The 16,884-nt window shown below is 44.7% G+C and overlaps 1 protein-coding gene across 4 annotated transcripts in view; it reads left to right on the plus strand.

Moving 5' to 3' along the window:
• rhbdf1a (rhomboid 5 homolog 1a (Drosophila)) overlaps positions 1 to 8,091 on the plus strand; it is a 163,150-nt gene extending 155,059 nt beyond the window's left edge. For all 4 annotated transcript variants that reach the window (XM_080206281.1, XM_080206282.1, XM_080206284.1 and 1 more), the window contains 2 exons: positions 4,674 to 4,827; positions 6,778 to 8,091. In XM_080206281.1, the coding sequence (XP_080062407.1) occupies positions 4,674 to 4,827; positions 6,778 to 7,197 (574 nt within the window). In that variant the 3' untranslated portion in view covers positions 7,198 to 8,091. The remainder of the gene's footprint in view (positions 1 to 4,673; positions 4,828 to 6,777) is intronic.
• Positions 8,092 to 16,884: the final 8,793 nt, after the last annotated feature.

Genomic DNA, 16,884 nt, shown 5'->3' on the forward strand with positions numbered 1-16,884 from the left:
ATGGGCCAAATGGCCTCCTCCTGCACCATAACAGGAGGTTTTGAGACTTATTCGCTACAGAATTCCCAGCCTGTGACCTGCTCTGATAGCCAAAGTATTTATATCGCTGGTCCAGTTCAGTTTCTGGTCAATGATAGCCCCCCCCTCAGGGGGTATCAGATGCCATTGATTGTCCAGGAGAGATGATTATATCTTCTCTTGTCGGAGATGGTCATTCCCTTGGAGCTGTGCGGCACGATTATCGCTGTGTGTGAAACGTGGAGTGAGAGAGGTCACAGCATGTTTTAAAGCAGCATGTGTTCAGATTTATTCAGTCTTCTAATCTGGGCTATCGCTGCTGGTCTTGGTGTTTCCAGACATGTTAGGTAACTTTAAGCCTCTTTGTTACTGATTCACTGACTATTAACTGTTCAGTGTTTAAGTAAATAACGTGAAATGGATTTCTGACTCACTCGTGGCCATTTTCCATTATCACACAAGGTCACGACTGCCTCTGTCTGTCCTGTCGCGCTCTCGTTGTTGCTAATTAGAATGTTTGTGTGTGCGAGTTGTCTGAGAATCTCAATGAGGGAAAAGTCTTTGCTATTTACCTCACAGACTGAGGCCATTTCGACCCATCGAGTCTGTGCCAATTGGCCTCAAAGTAATTCAATCTATCCCGTTCCGCCCTTCCGACCTATCCCCTTGCGGGTTTTATTTCTTTCAAGTATCCATCCAATTTCCTTGTGAAATCTTTGCGTTTCAGGCCACTGCCATTCGCTTTGTTTAAAAAAAAAAGTTCTCCCTGTACCTTTTACCCAAAACCTTAGATCTGTACTGTCAGCTCGTGGGAACAGTTTATCCTGAGCTCCCTCGTGTAAATCATCACCTTACACGTTTCTAACAAATCTCCCTTCAATCTCCTTTTCTCAAAGGAGTGTGGTCACCAGAGCTGGACACACTCCGACCTCAGGTTGATAAAGCCTCAGCATAACTTCCCTTCATTTGTATTCAATGCCTCTATTTATGAAGCCCAAGCTCCCACACGCTTTGCCAAGTACTCTCTCAGTACAAATGGCTGTTTTCGAAGATCGATGCACGTGCATTCCAGGTCCCTCTGTTCCCGCACACACTCAATTAGAACATAGAACGTCACAGCGCAGTACAGGCCCTTCGACCCTCGATGTTGCGCCGACCAATCTAATCACCCTCTAAGCTAAACTATTGGGCCATGAATTCTCTATTGCCTTTCCCTGTCCCTGCTGCCAAGATGCATCACCTCACACTTCTCTATGTTAAATTCCACTCACTATCTCTCTGCCCATTCTGTTTGCCTTTCGATGTAGCATGAGAGGAAATTTGTAACATCCTCATTGTTTGGTATCCTCGACAAATTGTACTCAATGTTTCAGTATTCGTTTACTTAGAGCAAAAGCAGTCATCGTAGCACTGACCTTTGACCCCCTCCCAGCTATCTGGAAAATAACCATCGACCACAATTCATTGCTTCTGTCCTTAAAGCAAAGTTTTAACCAATTTTGGGAGTGTATTCACTAGAGTTTAGAAGAATGACGGGGGATTTCATAAAAACCTATAAAATTCGAGCATTGCCGACTCATCGCACCTGGGACCCGGGCTCGATTCCTGGCTTGGGTCACTGTCTGTGCGGAGTTTTCACGTCCTCCCAGTGTCTGCATGGGTTTCCTCCGGGTGCTCCGGTTTCTTCCTACAGTCCAAAGATGTACAAAAAAATAGTCCAAAGGGTTAGGTTGATTGGCCATGCTAAATTTCCCCTTAGTGTCCCGGGATGTGTAAGTTAGAGGGATTGGCAGGATAAATGTGTGAGGTTGTCGGGATAGGGCCTGGGGTGGGATAGTCTGGGTGCAGACTCGATGGGCCAAATGGCCTCCTTCTGCACTGTCGGGATTCTGTGATTGCTCGGAGAACCAGACAGGGTCGGTGCAGGAAGGATGTTCTCGCTGGTGGGGAAGTGGGGTGGCGGGGACAGCCTGAGGACATGGAGTAGACTGTTTAGGACTGAGATGAAGAGAAATATCTTCACCCAGTGAGTGGCCAGCCAGTGGAATTGACCACAGAAAGCAGTTGAAGCCAAAACGTTGTACATTTTTAAGAAGGAGTTAGATACAGCTGTTGGGGTGATGGGGGAATCCAAGGGTTGTTGGGGGAAGGCAGGATCAGGCTATTGAGTTGGATGACCAGCCATGGTCATAATTAATGGTGGAACAGGCTCAAAGAGTCAAATAGCCTTCTCCTGCCTCTCTCTTCTGCTGCTATGAATACTGCCCCTCTTATTCTGTAAGCCTCAATTTTGTTTATCAGCCTATTATGTGGCACCTTGTCAAGCACGTTCTTCAAATCTCACTTACCTACTCTAAATCATGTTTACTTCATCAACCTTTTCCCGTTATTTAAACGGAAAACACAATCTGCCTTTTACAAATCCATGCTGATTCTCAATTAACTCCAGCCCCTCCGTGTGTCTTCCCCGATAAGGGATTCCAAAACCTTACCTTGTGCCGATGTTCAACTAACTGGCCTGCAGTTGCTCTGACTGTCTTTTCTAGGACACCTTTTCTTGAAATAGAGTGTCACATTTGCCATTTCTCGAATCCTCTGGCATCTCTCCTATACTTGGGGAAGACTAAACAATCAAAGGAAGCCGTCCCACTATCTCCACCCACACTTCCTTTAGCAAATGGGGATCTAAGCCATCCGGACCAGGTGATTTATCTCCCTTTTGCATGGCCAACCTTTCAGGTGCCACCTCCTTTTTGATTTTCATACTTTGCCTCTCTACGCTCTCCACTTCTTCCAATGCTATTTTGTAAGATTCCTCTTCCTCTGTAAACTCCGAGGCAGAAAACTCTTGATGTATTGCCCTGTCTCACAAAGCATATATCGCACTCTGTTCCAATGAGACCCAATCTGCCGGCTTACTATTGGCGGAAGGCTGGTGGGAATGAAAAATGGATAACAGTGAATCAAAACTCCACCCAATGTTCACTTAACCTTATTAGGTTGGTAAATTCTGTGAGCTACACAGCAGATGACAAATCCACTGTGCCCTTTATATAACTCCGTAAGTGTTACATCTCCATTTAAGCTATCTCAGGTGGTTTTTCCCTCTGTTCCATGCGTGCCCCAGTTAGAATGTTTGCATTTTCTGATGAACAAAATACAAGTAACGAAGTGATGTATCAAAATTCAAATGGTGCCTGTTGGGCCTTCGCCGGGGAAGGCCGTGTGCCAGATTCGTTTTTGAGTGTCCTACCGCGAAATCACGTGACAGTTGGGGTCCGTTCTAACCGAACTGAAGCAACTGAATGAGCATTTCTCAAAGCGACCATTAGAATCTATCCATCGAATCCCTACAATGCAGAAGGAGGCCATTTGGCCCATCAAATCTGGACCAAATTTCCAAAAGAGCATCTCATTCAGGCCCATCCTGTGCATTTAGCATGGCCAATCCACCTAACCTGCACATCTTGAGACATTAAGGAGCAATTTAGCATGGCCAATCCACCGAACCTGTACATCTTTGGACACTAAGGAGCAATTTAGCACGGCCAATCCACCCTAACCTACACATCTTTGGACACTCAGGGACACTTTAGCATGGCCAATCCACCCTAACCTACACATCTTTAGACACTCAGGGACACTTTAGCATGGCCAATCCACCCTAACCGACACATCTTTGGACACGAAGGGACAATTTAGCATGGCCAATCCACCGAACCTTCACATCTTAAGACAGTAAGGAGAAATTTAACACGGCCAATCCACCTAACCTGCACATCTTTGAACAGTGGGAAGAAACCAAAGCACCCAGAGGAAACGCATACAGACATGGGGAGAACATGCAAACGCCACACAGCCACCCAAAGCCAGGATCGAACCCAGGATTTTGTCGCCATGAGACAGCGGCACTCACCACTGTACCACCCTCGCATACGTAAATGTGAAGCCAGGGAGAGGATGAGTGTTTCTGCCCAGAAGACGAGGAGGCTCCATGACCTCCAAGTCGCACATCATTCTCAATTGCTCACGCATTGCTTTACTTTAATCATTCCTGGATCAGAATCCTGAAATCCTCATGCTCCTGTCCAGTGCCAGCTTGATAAAGCCTGCAGCGGATGAAGAAGCAAGCCCTCTGTGAAGATGACCAAGGAAGAAAGCAAAAATAAACATGGCCTTGCCAGTAGCAACCACAACCCAAAAGCAATATCCTTAATTGTAAGAAAAAGCAAAGGTACCATTGTGAACAGCAAATGTGTACCATTGGCAAGAGTTTGCAGCGACTTGTATTTATATAGTACTAAGTTATATAGCTTTATGTTCTTTCCAATTCAATCCCATATGTGTTCTTCCCAAAGACAGGTCCTTTGCTCACTTTCTATCACTGGTGGTTTGTCAATGCTATTGCTTTGTCGTCCATGGGACAGATGAGGAGGCAGCTTCCAGATCTACCTCAGCCACAACAGGAATTGAGCCTGCGTTGTTAACATTACTCTGGACTGTGTGATAATTACAGGCCAACTGAGCTAACCGGTCCCTTGTTTCAAATTAAATACAACAAAGTAATTGCTGAGAATAATTAAACCCCCCCAACGCCAAAAAAAAAATTGAGTCTAATTTTGCGTTCAGATCTTTGGTATATTATTTTCCCGCAGGATTCTCCACTGTATTGTCTCCATCTGCTTCCAAATGACAATCCTCCGGGACCTCGAAAAACTAGCAGGATGGCTTCGGATTTCCATCATTTACATCCTGAGTGGAATCACCGGAAACTTGGCCAGTGCCATATTCCTGCCGTATCGAGCTGAGGTATGTGCGCGGTCAGATGTCCACCAGAGTTAGAAATGCGGTTTATCTTACTTGCTGAAGTAGATTTGCTGCCTCGACAAAGCATCCAGCATAATCAAGGACCCCACACACCCGGACATTCTCTCTTCCACCTTCTTCCGTCAGGAAAAAGATACACGAGTCTGAGGTCACGTACCAACTGACTCAAGAACAGCTTCTTCCCTGCTGCCATCAGACTTTTGAATGGACCTACCTCATATTAAGTTGATCTTTCTCTACACCCCAACTATGACTGTAACACTACATTCTGCACCCTCTCCTTTCCCTCTCTATGGACAGTATGCTTTGTTTATATAACGCACAAGAAACACTGCTAACACACGTGACAATCATGTATCAAATCAAATTTGCTGCAAATCCAATCACTAAATTATCAGGCAGCTTTTTCTTTTAATAAAGAAAAAGACAGCTGTAGGATTTGAACAACATCTGAACGCACCAAATTTCAGGAAGGCGTTTACACAAGTACAATGTTAGATGTTGATGTTTTCAGCAAGAGAAAATCACTTTCCTTAAAGACGGTTTGAAGCCACGGTGACAGAGTTAACACAAGTCAAATACACGCTCGGCACAGTTACAGAAAAATCCATTCACCTTCCTTTCTTAAAAAGTAAGATTGAATTGCAAATATCAGGGAAGAAAGGAACATTATTCTTGGTCTAGCTAAATACAGCTCTATCATGGTGCATGCAGCAATTTCATTGTGTTTTTTTGAATATCGACACATTCTAAGCACAGTAGCTTAACAAACCACTTATAAAAAAATCTCCATCTTAGGATAAGAGTTTAATACAAAAGTTGTATAATTGTTCACTAATATCTAATTCTAACTGGCATTGAATATATGAGAGAAGACCAAAAACTTTCATTTTGTCCAGAACTTCATTACAAGTTTTAGAATGGCACTACTCTTGGAATAACAATTGGTCTTTTTTTTGTTGTTTTCATGAACAGGAACTAATGAAATAAACATTACCGACGCGATGCATTTTTAAATAATTGCAGGCAATTTTAGCACCCTGCAATTTTCCGAATGCAGCCTTCTAATTGAGTCCATTAAAATGGTTTTGTAATGACTGGTAGACTGTGCCTCTCCTGCGTAGCTGCCTGTAATTTGCATTGAAGGTTGTTGACATCCAGTAGAAATGGATCTGAAATGGTTTGGCTGCTCTGTAATGGCATTTGGATTGAGTCACTCATGGTTTTACTGAATGGGTCAGAAATTGGTAGAATAACGTGGGACAAAAGGTTTCTATATTTGTACAGCGTCATCTCCACTGATGATAGCGTTAGTTCGGATGTTTTCTCTTTAATGGATAATGAGCCATTATTTCTGTGACATTTATGATTCAGGCTGCCTCCTTCTAAACTGGTAAACAAGCAGCTCCAGTATAAGATAATGAAGGGGATGGACAGGGTAGAGGTAGAGAGATTCTTCCCGCTTAGAAAGGACAGCAGGACTAGAGGGCACAGCCTCAAGATAAGGGGGGGCGGGGGTGGGGGGGGGGGGGGGTGGTGTGCAGTTTAGAACAGAGTTGAGGAGGAACTTCTTCACTCAAAGGGTGGTGAATCTCTGGAATTCTCTGCCCGTTGAAGTGGTGGAGGCTACCTCGCCGAATATATTTAAGCCACGGGTAGATAGGTTTCTGATTGGGGAATTAAGGGTTATGGGGAGAGAGCAGGAAAGTGGAACTGATCCCCTTCAGATCAGCCATGATCTTACTGAATGGCGGGGCAGGCTCGAAGGGCTAGATGGCCGACTCCTGCTCCCATTTCTTACGTTAACAATGAAAAATAAATTGTCTAAGGCGGCAAAAATAGAATGGTATCCAAAACGCATGAACGTAGAGCTGTGTGGAAGCAGTTCAATGCAATGGTAAATTAATTATCCTTTATTTCCGTGTCTTCAAGGTGGGCCCCGCGGGATCTCAGTTTGGCATCCTTGCCTGTCTATTTGTGGAGCTCTTCCAGAGTTGGCAGATCCTCGCCAGCCCTTGGAGGGCTTTTGTCAAACTGGTGGCTCTGGTCTTCTTCCTGTTTGCCTTTGGCCTGCTCCCGTGGATCGACAACTTTGCCCACATCTCCGGCTTCATCAGCGGATTTTTCCTGTCGTTTGCATTCCTCCCGTACATCAGCTTCGGGAGGTTTGACTTGTACCGCAAGAGATGCCAAATTATGATCTTCCTCGTCACCTTTGTGGGACTTTTTGCGGTGCTGGTGGTTCTGTTCTACGTGTATCCAATAACTTGTCAGTGGTGTGAATATCTGACTTGTATCCCGTTCACAGACAAATTCTGTGAAAAGTATGACCTCAACGCACATCTACATTAAGCGGAGTACACCGACAGGAAGAGACATCAAGCAATGTTACAGATTTGGTTGTTAGCAGTATTTGCATCATGGGGACACTAAGAAGAAATTCACTCTACCAAAACGTTGACGAGACTCAAGTAATTGTTCAGAGTCTTGTCCGATGCTGGTCTTTTTTTTAAGTAACTTAGCACTCCACATGCGTCTCTGGACTGTGGACACCGTCTGTAAATTTGACCTACGTGCCTTCCCCATTATTTCTGAACCAACATTTTGTGCTGCCAATTTTGTATTACACTAGTTTTAGCACTAAATCAAAACTTGTATTGTTTACTACTGCTCAAGTGGTTATGAATTCCCGGTAGTGTTTTAGCTACCGTTTGACAAGACTGCGGTTTTGCAGAATACATGACAAAAGCCTTACTTTGTTTGGAGTTCAAATTTTTTAACGTTGTCATTCTTCCCCATCGATTGTTTCTTTTTTAAATAGTGTAATCGCAACGGAAAAGACCCCGGAAGCAGAAGTTTGCCTTTAAATTGACTTTTGCAATTGATAAAATGTCAGGACAATCTCGGTCTCGTCACCCCACGTGCACTCTCCTCAATTGCCTGACTTTGGAATTTTTTTTTTAGAAAAACTTATCATTTTGTACCACTGGGTTCAGGTAGGTATATAACGGGCAGCAAGCTTCAAATCTAGGTGGGTCTGGATCTCGTGCCCCGTGTCAGAATAACAGGACTAAAAGTTAAGATCTTACCCAGAGCTGAAAGACTGTTTATTATTTTCCGATTCGTTGCATGATGTATTTTGACGGAATACATTTTCTGCAGGCCACAAACTGCATCTGTGATTGAAGTTGGCAATTTATAAACACTAACATTGTTTCTGACAACAATAAAGGTTCGTTGGCTTTATTATTTGGTGCATTATTGTTGCACACCATCGTCAAACACTGTGAAGCAGAGACTTGTGATCTTCCAATGTGCAAAGGTCTCTTGTGCAATTAGTAAGTTTACATCCTATGTAGCTTGAAGTAGGAGATTTAACAGTACACTCGCTTAAATGTACAACCTCGGGAACAAAGACCACACGTTGCAAGTTTGCATTATGCTGGGAATATGTTTAACGCAGTATAAAAGCTGGCGTCTAATGTTGCAGTTTTATAAAGCGTTGGTTCGCCCGCATTTGGAGCACTGTGTCCAGTTCTAATCGCCTTACTACCGGAAGGACGTGGAGAGAGTGCAGAGGAGGTTTACCAGGATGCTGCCTGGTATGGAAGGACTGAGCTATGAGGAGAGATTGGGCAAACTGGGGCTGCTCTCCTGAGAAAGACGGACAATGAGGGGAGATCTAATGGAGGTGTATAAGATTATGAAGGGTACAGATAGAGTGAACAGTGGTTAGCTTTTTCCTAGGCTGGATACAATAATTACAAGGGGCCACGGGCTTAGGGTGAGGGGGGCGCGAGGTATAATTCGGGTGTTAGAGGGAGGTTTTTCACTCAGGGTTGTGTGGGCCTGGAATGTACTGCCAAGTAGCATGGTGGAGGCAGGCACGCTCGACTTGTTTAAGGTTTACTTAGATAGGCACATGAGCGGACTGGAGATGGAGGGATACAGGAGACTGTTCTAAATAAGGATCAAGAGCCTTGGGACGTTCCTGGGAATCAATTGATTGCTCTTGACCTTCCAACATATTTTATGGCTCACTTGTCTTAATTCTGAGCTTCTCGGGATTCCGTGAATATCTATATAAGTTGTGCATGTTTATTAATGTCTTTTCTTTTAATCCACAGGTGATTTGATCCGCCTTGTGTCCAACAAGGGGCATACACGCGGTGGGTCGTGTGAGGGCTGCTCTTGGAGGTTGCTTCAAGAGTTGCCTAGTGCTTCGCTTAAACTGACGGGCAACACGACAGCTCGGTGACTGTTTGCTGTGCAGATACATGGGTTTGGGCCGGTGTCTGTGGGAGTTTGCACATTCTCCCCGTGCTTGCGTGGGTTTTCTCCGGTTTCCTCCCACACCCCAAAAACATGCTCTTAGGCTGATTGGTGCTAAAAAATTGTCCCTAAATTAGTCATCCCTCAATCTGGTTAGGGTTCCCTTACTGTGGAGTCCAGTAGGCGTAGACAAAGGCCATGGGTAGAGGAGGGCTCTCACAGTGTTAAAATGGCGGCGTGGGCTCGTTGGGCCGAAGGGCCTGTTTCCCGTGCTGTGTTGTGCTTTGTTCTGTATGAGGTGACAGGGTTCGTTCTCTGACGTAAGCCTAGCTTTCTACCCATTGTGTGCGTCCAACAGATATTGAGTCCTGTTTGCACACTCCCTTAATAAAAATGTATCTTTTAACTGTAGATTTCATAATTCTGTGCATTAAAATGTGCTGTTATTATACTATTGAAGATGTGGCACAGTGGTTAGCACTGCCGTTTCACCACGCCAGGGATCCGGGTTCAATTCCGGCTTTAGGTCACTGTCTGTGTGGAGTCAGCATGTTCTCCCCATGTCTGCATGGGTTTCCTCTGGGTGCTCCGGTTTCAAAGAACAACACAGCACGGGAAACGGGCCCAACAAGCCCACGCCGCCATCTCAACATTGTGAGTCCCCTCTTCCACCCATGACCCTTGTCTATGCTTATGGCGCTCCACATTGGAAACCAGATTAAGGGGAGACTGATTGAGGGACAATTTATGACACCAATCAGCCTAATAGCACATCTTTGGGGTGTGGGAGGAAACCGGAGCACCCGGAGAAAACCCACGCAAGCATGGGGAGAATGCGCAAACTCCCACAGACACTGGCCCACAGCCTGAAAGATGTGCAAGTTTGCATTATGCCAAGAATATGTTCAATGCAGATACAAGGAGACAAGGTTTCTTCTCTGGCATAAGCCCAGCTTTCCCTTGTGTGCATTCTGGTTGGGTGCATTGGCCAGGCTAAATTCTCCCTCAAACAGGCGCCAGAGTGTGGCGCCGAGGGGATTTTCACAGTAACTTCATTACAGTGTTAGTGTAAGCCTACACTAATAATAAATAAAAAGCCAACAGATAAAACAAACAATCTGAAATGTGTTCTGTGCCTATATTAATGAAATACTCAAATCATTGTATGCATAAAAAGCCCATTCTGTTAATTTGGACAATATATTCTTCCAGATTAAGAATATTAAGGCACGTATGACATTGTCTGTTGAGATTTAGAGATTGCTGTTCAACTATTGCACCTTAACGAGTTGTCAGATATAAAGCACATGCAAAGCAGCAGATTTCAGTAATTCTGTGTATTTCTGATATGCTGGAGATCTTTCTAAGTTCTAACCTCATTGAAATCGAATCTGACTTGAGACCCTCATTGGGATGCTGTTCAGTATCAGTGGTTAGTATACCTTCTTGAAGTCGTCATTAAACAGTCTGTCTGTAATGAGGCAAGGGGGACTTGTGGATTTTCCATTGTAAATTGCTGAATCCACATTTAGACGTCACTCTTGCAGTGACACTGAAAGAGCTGCTGCGATTGTTTTGGACGATGCTGTGTGAGAATTTACCTTTTGTGACGCGCACAGGGAGCTGCATGACCCTTCTAATCGGCTTGTTCCGTACTGTGGAGAAAGCTCGCACCATTTAAACTGTGTATTTACAACCCAGACTCTGGCGAACCAGTCAAACTGATCTCTGCTAGTTTTTGTGCTTCAACCTACTTCATCTGGCACCATCAACATAGTATTTTGTTCCGTGTTCTCTCTCTCACAGACTTATCTTCCCCTTTGCGTGCTATTTCACAGCAGGAAGTTGCTTAGTTAGTAGTGACTGTCTTGAGTCTGAAGCCACTGGGTACCATGATGACCGTGGCCCCAGCCAATATTCCAATAATAGCCCTGAAGACTTGTGCTTCAGGACTTTGCACACCCCCCTAGCCAACCTGTTCTCGCACAGCTACAACAGCAGTATCTACCCAACAACGTGGAAAATTGCCCAAGTATGTTCTGCACACAAGAAACTGGACAAATCCAACCCAGCCAACTGCCACCCATCAATCCTTCTGTTGATCACCAGTAAAGTGGTGGAAGGAGGTCATCGACAGCGCTACCAAGTGGCACTTGGTCAGCAATAACCTGCTCAGTGACGCCCAGTTTGGGTTTCCCCAGGGTCACTCAGCTCCTGACCTCATTACAGCCTTGGTTCAAACGTGGACAAAAAAGCTGGATTCCAGAGGCGAGGTGAGAGTGACAGTCCTCGACGCCAAGGCCTCATTCAGCCAGGTGTGGCATCAAGGGAGCCCTAGCGAAACTGGAATCGATGGGAATCAGAGGAAAACCTCTCCACTGGCTGGAACCATACCTGGCACGATGGAAGATGATTGTCGTGGTTGGAAGCCGATCATCTCAGTTTCTGGATGTCTCTGCAGGAGTCCCTCAGGGTGGTGTCCTAGGCCCAACCGCCTTCAGCTGCTTTATCAATGACCTTCCTTCCGTCAGAAGGTCAGAAGCGGGGATGTTCGCCAATGGTACTGAACATTGCGCAGTCATTCGCGATTCCTCAGACACTGAAGCAGTCCATGCTCAAATGCAACAAGTTCTGGACAATATCCAGCCCAATATCTGGGCTGACAAGTGGCGAATAACATGCGTGCCACCCAAGTCGAGAATGGAACTCAGGTCCCTGGCACTGTGCTAACCACTGTGCCACCATGCCACTCCTCACTAAACTAAAGAACAGAGAAGAGCAGAGTTTCCCACAGATTGGCATGTTGATGAATTTTGTTGCAGAGATACATTTCTCCCAGTGAAAACAACAACTTTAACATCCTGAGCTTAGAGGCCATTTATATTCAGGTGCATGGTAAAAAAAAATAAATTTGCGGAAGGAGCCACTTGAGAGAGAAAGTTGGGATTCTTTCCACACCAAACACCCAAAGGTGGGTGCTATAGTTAATACTGTAAGTAGTCTGACAACACCAGGTTCAAGTCCAATGCATTTATTTGGTAGCACAAGCTTTCGGAGCACTACTGCTCCATCAGGTGAGTGCAGGATTTATTCCACAAACAGGGCTTGTGTAGACACCAACTCAATTACAAGATAATGGCAGGAATGCGAGTCTTAACAGGTAATTAAGCCTGAGAGGTACAAACAATGTGAGTGACCTCTTTTTCAGGTCAAACCAAATACGCAAACTCAAATTAGGACAAAGTAAAAGGGGCAGCTCCCCAAGAGGAAGGGGAACAACCCGAACAAAAACCAAGGACATAAGAAATAGGAGCAGGAGTCGGCCATCTAGCCCTTCGAGCCTGCCCCGCCATTCAATAAGATCATGGCTGATCAGAAGTGGATCAGTTCCACTTTCCCGCTTTCTCCCCATAACCCTTTAATTCCCCTGACTATCAGAAATCTATCTACCCGTGACTTAATTATATTCAGCGAGGTAGCCTCCACCACTTCAATGGGCAGAGAATTCCAGAGATTCACCACCCTTTGAGTGAAGAAGTTCCTCCTCAACTCCGATCTAAACTGCTCCCCCACCCCTTATCTTGAGGCTGTGCCCTCTAGTCCTGCTATCCTTTCTAAGCAGGAAGAATCTCTCTCCCTCTCTATCTATCCCCTTCATAATCTCATACGTCTCTATGAGATCCCCCCTCATTCTTCTCAACTCCAACGTACAGAGTTGGAAGTACAGAGTAAAAGTACAGAGGAAACTTAAAAACATCAAATTAAAATGTGATTATTAGGGTCAATAATGCACCCCAGCCCCTGCGGTGCCCAACGGGCACGGAAGGCAGACAATGTGAGTGGAGAGAGGGTAAAGCACGGGTTAAAACAGTGTGAATTGTCTCCAGCCTTTTCACACCCCGAACCTGTGCTTAAGCCCCTCTCCACTCACATTTTATCTCCTTTTAAGACTTGCTTACCTTTAAGACTTGCATCCCAACCATTACCTTGTAATTGAGATTGTGTCGATATATGGGACCTGGGTTCGATTCCTGGCTTGGGTCACTGTCTGTGTGGAGTTTGCACGTTCTCCCTGTAAATGCGCGGGTTTCCTCCCGCACTCCAAAGATGTGCGGGTTAGGTTGTTTGGCCATGCTAAAAATTGCCCCTGAGTGGGTCACTGTCTGTGCGGAGTCTGCATGTTCTCCCCGTGTCTGCGTGGGTTTCCTCCGGGTGCTCCAGTTTCCTCCCACAGTCTGAAAAACACGCTGGTTAGGTTGACTGGCCATGCCAAATTCTCCCTCAGTGCACCCGAACAGGAGCCGGAGTGTAGTGACCAGGGGATTTACACAGTAACTTCATTGCAGTGTTAATGTAAGCCTACTTGTGACACTAATAAATAAACTTTGCTCTCATTTTGAGAATTTACAGTGCACCATGTTGATGGGACTGATGTATTGAGCAGAGAGGATTCGACAATGATGAAAGTCGTCCTCATTCTAGCATTGTGCTGCTTTGTAGTGTTTCGACAAGAAATTAGCACCACATAAACTTATGAAGATGAATAGAGAGATTGCAGAGTTCTGAGATAGAGGAATTTGGGTGTCTTAGTGCAAGAATCACAAACTGCTCGTATATGAGTACAGCAAATAATTAAGCAAGCTAATAGGATATATTTGTCGATTGTGAGGGGAATTGATCCCAAAAGTAGGGAGGTTATACTTCAGTCGTACTGGTGAGACCACTTCTGGAGCATTGTGCACACTATTGGTCTCCTTCTATAAGAAAAGATATAACTGTGTTCGAAGCAGTTCAGAGAAAGTTTACTGGACTAATACCAATAATGGGCGGTTGTCTTTGAGCAACGATTACAGTAGGGAGTCTCACAACACCAGGTTAAAGTCCAACAGGTTTATTTGGTAGCACCAGCTTCTGGAGCTTTGCTCGTTCATCGGGTGAGTGCCTGATGAAGGGGCGACACTCCAAAAGGGGACATAGCTTTAAATTAAGGGGTGGTAATTATCGGACGGATGTCAGAGGTAAGTTCTTTACTCAGAGGGTAGTAAGGGCGTGGAATGCCCTGCCTGCAGCAGTTGTGGACTCGCCAACTTGAAGGGCGTTCAAATGGTCAGTGGATAGGCATATGGATAACATTGGAATAGTTGAAGTTCGAGGGTCATTAGATCGGTTCCACTGGTCGGCGCAACATCGAGAGCCGAAGGGCCTGTACTGCGCTGTAATGTTCTGTGTTCTAAAAGCTTTTGCTACCAAATAAACCTGTTGGACTTTAACCTGGTGTTGTGAGTCCACTTCCTGTGCCAACCCCAGTCCAATAGCAAGGTATTTGAAGTGAAAAATACACATTATTTTCAAATGAATGCATTTACCGATTACATGTTTATCATTCGGCTGGCTTGATCTCTGTCGTAGATTATAATATAGTATACCCTGGCGACAACACTTAAATGTAATTTTTGAAATAATTTGAAGATACGTTACTTCATTTGTCAGCATTTTGTGTACATATATTAGTCAGGATCACTTTTATTAATATAAGTAATAATGAAATCATTTGCAAAATCAGAAAACTGATATCAGATACAACTTTAAAAAATTTTGAGAGACCCTAAAATGTTTAGCTGATGCCTAAATCCGGCACTGATCTTTGGAGTATGGGAGGAAACCAGAGCACCCAGAGGAAACCCAGGCAGAACATGCAGACTCCAGACACACACTGTTTCTACCAAATATATTTTCCTCTTCCGTGCTAATATTCTGACACTTAGGACAAAATGTTCTCATTCCAACAGAATCGGAATGTGCAAAGTTCCATTGACCTCGGGTGGGCTTTTCTGATCTTGCAGGTGAGCCTGGCTGGGAAATCCTGCCCTTTGTATTTGAAGAGAAGTTGGGTTCTTTTGATCAACTTGCTGATGGCATATCGTAAGAGAACACAATTTGTCTCTTCCCTGTTTGAGTTGTAAATGTTACTAGTTTGGATTGTCACAGCTGATTGCGGCAGCCGTCACATGAGCACATTTGATGTGAATTTTGGTGTGAAAATTCCAGGTAAGCCTTACTGTTGTCACTATGTTGTCACACTAAATAATTTTCAGCAAGTGTGTAAGTGAGAAGCTGGGTTTAATTGTCCTGCAGTGTAGTTCTCACTCCTGACTGCTCTATCAAGTGCAAATATTTAATTTTGGAAGCGGAAAGACATATTTGAAATTGCTAATTTGTTCCCTACGATGTTAGAAGTTATGACTAATATTGCAAATGTATCTAATTGGATATCATCCTTCAAGGGTCCAAGTATTTCATGTTCGGACTGTTTATAAGTTGGTGGGAGGGGAGAGAAAGTGGTGTGCAGAGGATTATTGCTAAGTTTGGGTGGACAAGTGAGAGAATCCACCCTGTGGGTCCCCTTGCAATCATTGAAAAAAGGTCCACACTTGAGTCTTCATTCCTGTATGAAGCATTGTGACTGTAGTGACTTCAATCAGGCCATTGAGGTTGGCCTATGGGAACACGAACTCCCCGATTCGGGGTCAGTTGTTGGGCCAATCAGGGAGTCTGGTTGTATTTAACTGGGAGTGTCAGTTCCTTTGGCACTCCCGGAGGTAGACTGCTGACTGCGAGCACTCTGGGTAATTCTGTTGGGCGGCACGGGAGCACAGTGGTTAGCACTGCTGCTTCACAGCTCCAGGGACCTGGGTTCGATTCCCGGCTCGGGTCACTGTCTGTGTGGAATCTGCACATTCTCCTCGTGTCTGCATGGGTTTCCTCCTACCGTCCAAAGATGTGCGGGTTAGGTTGATTGGCCATGCTAAAATTGCCCCTGAGTGTCCAGGGATGTGTAGGTTAGAGGGATTAGTGGGTATAATATGTAGGGATATGGGGGGTAGGGCCTGGGTGGGATTGTGGTTGGTGCAGACTCGATGGGCCGAAGGGCCTCTTTCTGCACTGTAGGGTTCTATGATTCACTATGAATTGTAAATAAAGGGACTTCTGCCTCTGAAGACTGACAGAAACAATCTGCAAATGCTCTATTGCATTTGAAGAACGATAAATTCATTATCTGCAAACTGCAGATTAAACAGTTTTAAAATAGAGATGATTAACTTTAAGTTGAGCAACTAGCATGTCTGTGTGATGTTGTTTGATCCTGGAGGAGTCCTCTGCTCAGGTGACCAAGGGATATAGAATCCCGACAGTGCACAAGGAGGCCATTTGACCCATCGAGCCTGCCCCACCAACAGTCCCACCCAAGCCCCATCCCCCCAACCCCATGTGTTTACCCTGCTGATTCCCCCCTGATACGAAGGAACAATTTAGTATGGCCAATCCACCTAACCTGCACATCTGTGGACTGGAGCACCTGGAGGAAACCCATGCAGACATGGGGAGAATTGCAAATTCCACACAAAAACCAGAATTGAATCCTGGTGCTGAGAGGCAGCAGCGCTAACCACTGTGCCACCCAGTTAGTGAATCAGTAAATTAAGTTTCAGATGAGACTCCAACAATTTTAAACACAAGTAATGAATTATTGGAAGAGGAAAGCCATGTAGACACACAAATGAGTGAAGTGAGAAACTCTTTTTAAATGATTTCTCAAGAACAGAACCATGCCTGAATGAAAAATGCAAATATATTTGACAACCTATTGAAAGGCAAAAGTGTATACACGTAAGATATATATAATAGTCAAATGTATCTTGTTGAATTGACTAATTCTTCTGATTTTGAACCTAATTTTATTTAAAACTAAGCACTTAGAATTGTTAT

The sequence above is a fragment of the Carcharhinus amblyrhynchos genome, chromosome 18 (genome assembly GCF_965287045.1).
Source record: "Carcharhinus amblyrhynchos chromosome 18, sCarAmb.v2.hapA, whole genome shotgun sequence".
Lineage (NCBI taxonomy): Eukaryota > Metazoa > Chordata > Chondrichthyes > Carcharhiniformes > Carcharhinidae > Carcharhinus > Carcharhinus amblyrhynchos.